Here is an 8,292-nt window from a genome sequence, read left to right on the forward strand (position 1 = left end):
TGCATCCAGGAAGATTTTGTATGCATATATTCATTGTTTCTCTGTGTTAGAAATGTTATTGGGTTTGCTATAGCCCCAGGGCCCTGTGTGTGCTTAATCCAGCCCTTCTTACAGTGTGTACTGCTTCTGTGTCAGAGACTCCTTGTCTGTGTTAGAGAATCTGTGGTATGCAGAAATGCAATCATTACACAGGAATGATGACTGCGGTGAAATCCATGTACTCTGAATCTCTGACACAGCAGAAACAAACACTTATTGAGACCGCTGAATGTGTAGTGTGTGTCTGATCTCTCAGTCTGACGCGTCTGTCACATGAAGCATATGTGCTGTGTGAATATTTATTCTTCTCATTGGGTAAGGTGAATGTGTATTGTGTTTATTATATGTCAGTATGACGAGTTTGTTTATGACATAAACTATACATACAATAAAATAATAAAAAATAACTTTTTACACTGAAGACTTTATAACTGAATAGACTTATAACAACAATATTATAAGTTGAATATGATGTGTGTTTTTTTTTTTGTGTGTGTGTGTGTGTGTGTGTTTTTTTTTTTTTTTTATTGTGTGTCTGTTTGTCCCAGGGCTGTCCTCAGGGCAATGCAATGGAACAGAAGCTCCTCCCATTTCTGAATTTCCATAATTGCTCTGAAGACTTGAAATTGCAAGTTTATAAAAAGATTTTATTTTAGATAAACTGATTCACATTTGGCTAAGACACAGAAGGAAAAGGCTTTGGGTACTGCTTAGAGATTTTCACTTTTGAAGACTTTTTTTTTTTTTTTTTTTCATATTAGTCAGTATAACTTACAGTTTTTTGTTGTTGTTTTTTTGTTTTTATTGTTGTATTTACTCAGGATAATATGCTTTGGATTGTGTGTTTGGAGTGTCTAAACAGTGAATCTAGCTGGTGTACATTTTTTGGTAAGGAAATATTTTTCTGCCACTGAATAAAAAATAAATAATAATAATTAATTAAAAAAGTAATTGTGAGTTTTTATTTAGAATATAAGAAATTATCTAATGTTACCCATCACATTAATCAGACAACACTAGCTTTTTAAATCTAAATTTTTATAGCTAATGCAATGTGTTAGCAATGATATAGCTGTAAAAAAAATAATTAATTAATTTAATTAAAAAATATACAAAGTCTTAATTGAGCCAAATACGAGCTGAAGAGATTCATCCATGGGAGAAAACACTATTAGTGCTTCTGTACCCAAGAAGCTTGATGTCTAAAGAAGCAAAGACCTGCGTGTACTGAATAGATTTACACTTTAAAGATTTTCACTGTTTTCTATTCTAAATGAACTTGTGCGTGTGTTATAATGCAGCCTGCATCAGCTTACACTGAGGTTTTGGAGTGATTTTCTCACCGTTCCCTTCCTCAATGATCTTCAGTTTTAATGTATGTAATGTAAAAATGTAAAGGTTTAGTGTGCACTTTTGAGGGTGCATGAGATATCTGACCCGACATTTCTGCTCAATAAATGCCTAAAGTGCCACCCGAAAATATGTGAAAAGTCATTAACAGGATGACTGATACCAGACACCACCATTGCTTTCACTTTAAAAACTTTAACAAAACTTCTGATTTCTTAGTGCTCCAACGTCTGCAGAGGAACACAAATCACCTTGAAACATCAAACTGTTCAAACTGTTGTCTATTTTCATCTGCCAATAGTCTAGAGTAAAAAAAAAAAAAAACAGTTGTCTCTGTATTCACATTGTTCAGTACAACTTTGTCACAAAATACAATAGACTTTTAAATTGTAATGTCATAACCAAGATTATCAGATCCATGTCGCACAGTGTTGATTTTATAGGATTGCTAAAATCATGCAGTGTGAAGAAGGCTTTAGACACATAGCATATTCCACTCACCTGGTTGTGTGTGTCCCTCATAATTCTCATAGAAGGCTATTAATGTCCAACCGAGACACTGAGGAGTAAAACTACAATCCCAGCACAGAGGGCTTCAGTGAATGTGGTGTTAAATGTGTGTGTGTAAGTGTGTGTGTGTGTGTGTGATGCTGTACATAGGAGGACCAGGGCTGTCCTCGGGGCAGTGCAATGGAGCAGAAGCTCCTCCCATTTCTGAATTTCCATAATTGACTGTGTTTTTTGCATGAACTTCAGTGAAACCACACCCACGCTTGTTAAACATCACTATTTCATCACATGATCCAGCAGATCAAAGTACACAGGTAAGCAGATTGTGTCCATGATCCAGTGGTTTTCAAACAGTTTCTGGAGTCTCATGTTTCTCTGATTGGACACACTGAGCTCAGGTCCAGTTCAGGAAGAGTTTGGAAGGATCCAGGAAGAGATCAGAAACCTGCACTGAAACGACACGCCCTCACCAGCGTCTGCTTTAGTGTTTGTCAGATAGTGAGCGAGTCTTTCAGCTTATCTGTGATTCTACAGCAGCAAACAAACTGAAGGTTTATATGACAGTTTCCAGAGAGGTATGGTCTCATTTTCTTTCTATTCCACTTGTGAAAGAAATATTTGGGTTACACATATATAGTATAAACAAACTACTTTGCATTACTATTTGCCCACAGTATTTAAATGAATCTGTTGGTCACAAAACACAAGGAACTGCAGCAGCAAACCAATGAGGAGAGATGAAAAAAGGCAAAACAGAGCTGCTTTCGTTTCTCTACCAAAATGCTAGTGTAGTGAAGTTGTGTAAGCTCCCAAAATTGATGGTATTTTAAACAAGACTTTTTATGACACTATGACTCTAGTCTCCTCCAACAAGGAAGTAGGAAGAGAAAATGAATAAAAAAGAAGCAGATTAATTGGTATAGAAATTAATTCTGTAGGGGGGTGTTCCTCGTTATGCCAATTGTTTCCTACATTACAATGGTCTCGTTTTCTAGGAAGCTTCAAGAATCTACAAATAATCTGGAGGTTTAAAAGTACAGATGTCAAAGGAAACCTATCTCAGCTTTTTAAATATACTTTTTAAATGAGGTTCTTTCATTTTAGTTTTGTAAAGGGCATTGTAAAGGAACCTGTTAAACCAGTCATCATCATTTTCTCTGATTATGTAAGACTCTCGGACACAGATACTAAGCTAAATTCAATATCCTGAAACATTTCAGCTGAAGTTTGCAGCAGATGATTTTACAGTGGTTGGATATGGGGATGTTCGGAATGACAATGATTATGTCTTTTATTTTTTGATGAACTATTCTTTTAAAATAAACACTGTGTTATCCATTCTTACACTAAAATATGTGTCACTGGAGGTTTAAAAGGAGAGTTACATTTATGTGAGCATGATTGAGAATTAGAAAAAATACTTTAAAAGTCATTGTGGAAAGATATAAGTCATGAGGACATAGGCTTTGTACATTGAAGTCTACATGAAATTTTAATGGTGTAAAAAGTCTTATTTTTTCATGTAAATGTAGGAGTAAAAGTACAAGTATCTGTGTTTAACATTTAAAGTACTTACTTGAATACTTTACCTATCTGAAATGAGTTAAAATACTTCTAACTCAATATTTCATGGCTATGAATAGTATTCTGCTTATTGCACATATAGCCACTGTCACGAAACTGGTATGTGAACTTCCATTCATTCACCACCAGAGGTCACCCGCTCACTACATGGACTCCTGCACTTCACCCCGGACTACTGTTCCCATCACCCATTGCACTAATTGCACACACAGCTGAAGGCACTGATTGCACACAGCTGTACCCACCACACACTCACTATATAAACACTCACTCAGACACCTTCAGGCTGCAAAGTATTGCATGTGCTTTTTTTTTTTTTTTTTGGCTAGTTAATGGATAGTGACCCTACGAAGCCTGCTTTTGAGTGCCTGCCTTGCCTCTTTCCCTGTGTTCTCTTCTTTGCCTGCTTGTCTTGGATTACCTCTCTTGTTTAGCCCTGTTTGGATACTGCTGTACCTTGCTTGTACCTGGATTATCCCTCTTGTCTCACCCTGCTGGATTACGTTTGCTGTGGACTGACCCTCGCTTGTTTCTCGGACTGCTCTAGCCTTTCCTTCTACACGCCTGTTTGCCATTGCCTGATCTATGCCCGTTTCTGACCATGTCTTGTCAATAAAAGCTTTGCGTATGGATCCACACGTCTCCCGTCTGGTTTGCCCCATAACAGCCACCATATAAAATCACTCATTTCCCAGTATGTAAGAGATAAATGTAACTAATCACTGACTCTGCATTATCATCAATCATTGTAAACTCATATTCCACAAGGCTACAGGATACAGCTGTAAGTGTGCTTGAGAATCAAACTGTTCTTATGCAGTGGATCTGACAGGATTTTAAACTGAACCAATCAAATCCAAAACATCTCAATGACTGACAGATCCATCAGATCCATACAGCAAATGATAAACACTGGTGAAATTAAATATAATAACATTGCAAACATTTAACTGAAAGGTGCTTCCGTACACATACGTGACCCTGAAGCATAAAACCAGTCATAAGGGTCAAATTTTTGAAATTGAGATTTATACATCATCTGGTAGCTAGATAAATAATCTTTCCATTGATGTATGGTTTATTAGGATCGGACAATATTTGTCTGAGATCTGGAATCTGAGGGAGCAAAAAAAATCTAAATATTGAGAAAATCATCTTTAAAGGACATTTACAAAATATCTTCATGGAACATGATCTTTACTTTATATCCTAATGAGTTTTGGCATAAAAGAGAAATCAATGAATTTTACCCATACAGTGTATTTTAGGCTATTGCTACAAATATACCCCAGAGACTTAAGACTCAACACTCAATTATTGTCACTGTTTTCAGTTGAATTCTGCTCGGAAAGTTTTCAAATCACACAAGAAAATATTCGACACATCCTTTAGTGATCTTGTATTTTTATAAATACCTATACATTAATTTCTCTTCTGAAGGTGCAGGACCATGGTGGGAACATTAAATGAATTAGTCCAGCTGAGTAACACGAGGTTCGGTCGACCCCGGCCCAGACACGGACTCAGACTCCTCTACTGGTTTGCCAATGAATGCGTTTCTTTTGAGAACAGCAACATGTTCTCTGAATGTGACCCAGCCGAGGGAGATTTTGGTTTTCACTATTTTCAGAACAGATACGACCAATATGGGAATAAACTTCTTCCAGACGAAGAGTTTCCTTACTATGTGGTTGGCAATCTAAATTCACCAGGAGCTGAAGATCTTCCTGATTACGTCTCAGAAGACAAATACACTGACGAGCACAACAGCAACACGGATCGCATCATCGTCAGTCTTGATGAGGAGTGGTTTCATCGAGTTTATGTGACTCAACACCACGACCGATCAAACTACGATCCACACGCCACTCACCGGATCTCCAGAGGCCTTCTCATGATCATCAGGGGAATGAGTTTAGAGGGCTTTCTGGAGAAGATGGATTATTATACATACAAACATGATGTCCCACCAATGCCTGTCATTAATTACAGACCTCAAACTCCAAACACAGTCAGTCCTGATTTCACAGCGGTCAGTGTATCCTCCAGTGATTCATCTGACAGTGAGACTTCTACGACACAGAACAGTGACATCAGAATCCAGATAGATGATGACACGCCTGCACAAGAACTCTCAGAGAAATTACCCACAACAAAGGGATTGTGGGAAAGATTCTGCACCATTCTTTAAAACAGATGTGCGTTCCAGTGATTTTAGTTGGACTCATTTGTGGACTTCATCTTTCAGAAGCAAATAGTGAACAGTAACATTTTTGATGGGAATTTAAATGTAGTCTTATCAGAACAGTGTTTTCTGGTGAGCTTTATCACTGCTCTTCACCAAAGGAACACAGAATGTGTACAAATGTAATTGTACGGTAACATTGAGCGATATGCTTCACAGTCATATCGTCCTATCATCAGCAAATGAGACACACAATATCATCGCACATGAGGGGTGCAATACATATGTGATCATTAATTTACATATTTACTCATTCAATTATTTGCTTTGTTTTATTATCACAGGAAATGAGAATCTTTTTCTATCATTTTGTGAGAAAAGACTGAGCTGGTGATGAAAAAAAAATGTAATCTCATATCCAAATATTTCAAAAGGCGAGCATGTGTGGATGTGACATGCAATTTGCAAACCTTGCACAAGAGTTATGCTGGTGAAGGAGTCTCAAACAAATTTAAGGCTTTAAAAGATTTTTTTTAAAGAACTACACAAATGAAATGAAGATGAGCAGGGTAGAGCAATGTCTATGGTAACATATTAAACTGTAAAAAATTACATAATATACAGTTCAGATACGGGTTTAGTCTAAAAAAGGATAAACATATTTAAAAGCAATTTATCAGCAGTTATAAGTAGGCAAGGTGAAATAAAAAGGCCATCGAAACATGCAGCTCATATTTATCCAATGAAATCATAGCTGTTTTAAGTTTAATCATCACATTAAGCCTAACCCAAATTTAAGACCTCTTTTCTTTTTGTTATTATTAAGACTTTTCTTATTTATGGCATTTAAGACTCTTTATTGCCTTGAATCTGATTCAGAAAAGGATGCACAGAAACCCTGTTCAACCACAGTCTGTTATGCCCTGAAAGTGGAAGTGCGGCAAAATCTGCCCGAGCATTATTCACTCAGACGTGATGAGAGCTGAACCAACCTCAAAATATGCTGATAACGGTGTTCAGTTAAATGAGAAGAATCAGTACTTCTTGATAAACCAGTTTAGCTTTTTTAAGGTCGGTGTTTAAAGCTGATTTGGATTTTCATTGATGACTAATTGTGCTGTATTGGGGCTTATAATTGTATTTTTAATATGACTATTATTGTTATCATTCATTTGTAATTGTATTGTTATTAGTGTTAGCGGTGTCAGATATTCAAATGTTTTGTTATTGTGCTGTTGAAACAAAACAAATCGCTGATGAACATCGATGCATTTTTCCATGTACAAACATTGCAATAAGGTTGTTAATTGGAAACATTCCACTTTTGAGAAGATGAAAATGTATACTACCAAAGAATGTTTTAGCCCAGACAACCCTGCATATGTGAAACTAACACAAATCACCTGTACAAAACAAATAAGAAATACTTTCCAGGTTATTATGAAAATAAAAAATGCAAGTTTGTGTCAATTATGCATTACACATGAAAAAAAAAAAAAACATAATATAGATTATAATATAATATAGATATATAGATTTGGTCAGGTGGACAAAATTAAGATAAAGATGAAAATACAAATGCTGATGATTAGAAATAGAGACACTGTGGAAAAGCGGGCTTTAATAAAAAAAAAAAAAAACAATTTAATAACAAAATGTAATTAGTATTACGCTATGCCTACCTCATCCGCTGGACACTAGTCTCTCATGAACGCGCTTACAGTTAGCGGAAGCTGGAGATTACGTGTTTAAAAAGTTTTAAATATGGATATTATTCTTACACAAGTGCATTGATTCACTTCAGAAGGCTTTTATTAACCCCCCATGGAGCACTTTTTATGATGGATGGATGCACTTTATTGGACTTCAAAATCTCAACACCCATTAATCACCACAGCGTCTTGTCTCCACTGGCAACACGCACGATTTCTGTTGATTGCAAGTGACGTCGCAGGTAGCTGAGAGTGCAAGTGGCGATTACAAGTGACTTCGTAATTTAGTTTCTTTTTTCTTGTCTTCAACACCTGGCTGCTGTTGTAAAATGTTGAGAGATTCAAACAAAAAATAATAAATAAATAGAACAAAATATAAAATAAAGACTGCAAGTAATGTCACTACCGGAAGTGCAAGTGTCTGAGAGTGCAAGTGCAAGTCTGCAGCCAGACCCTTTTGAACAATTCTGATCCAGCAGATTCCACTGATCTCAAACCCCACTGTCATCATGTGTTCATAAATATCTCCAGTTTAGTGTTTTCATTTTATTTCTTAATGAAGTTTGAAATTGCATTATATGTCAGAAGTCCACAGTGATGGGAGAAACGAATCATTTCGAAGCTTTGAACGCCTGCTGGTCAAAAGTGTGTAAAAATGCAAGAAAAACTCGGGCTAACATGCATAAAAACAGATTTTAATACCCCATTGCAAATGTTTTATTGAAAGTATAACACATTAAATGCCATGAAAATGATAAAATACCATTAAATAAGAAGTGTCTGTATAATATGTGGTTTTTAAAACATTTATGTTAATTTGCAGGGCTTGTTTTGTTTTATTTAGAACAGAAACTGATCCGAGATCAGGTAAAAACCACAGACGCTGGTTCGATGTTTCTCCGCTGTGAGGTG

At 36.2% G+C, this 8,292-nt stretch overlaps 1 protein-coding gene across 1 annotated transcript; it reads left to right on the plus strand.

Annotated features, from left to right (window-relative positions):
- Window positions 1-2,210: 2,210 nt before the first annotated feature.
- LOC122146489 lies at window positions 2,211-5,983 on the plus strand. Its single transcript, XM_042765485.1, has 2 exons — window positions 2,211-2,474; window positions 4,924-5,983. Exon 2 carries the CDS (start codon window positions 4,934-4,936, stop codon window positions 5,672-5,674), a length of 741 nt encoding a protein of 246 aa, XP_042621419.1. The 5' UTR covers window positions 2,211-2,474; window positions 4,924-4,933; the 3' UTR covers window positions 5,675-5,983.
- The last annotated feature ends 2,309 nt before the right edge of the window (window positions 5,984-8,292 follow it).

This window comes from Cyprinus carpio, chromosome A1 (assembly GCF_018340385.1).
Source record: "Cyprinus carpio isolate SPL01 chromosome A1, ASM1834038v1, whole genome shotgun sequence".
NCBI lineage: Eukaryota > Metazoa > Chordata > Actinopteri > Cypriniformes > Cyprinidae > Cyprinus > Cyprinus carpio.

Excerpts from the sequence above, each read along its gene's own strand:
- LOC122146489 (XM_042765485.1), top strand. The coding sequence starts at position 4,934 with ATGGTGGGAACATTAAATGAATTAGTCCAGCTGAGTAACACGAGGTTC.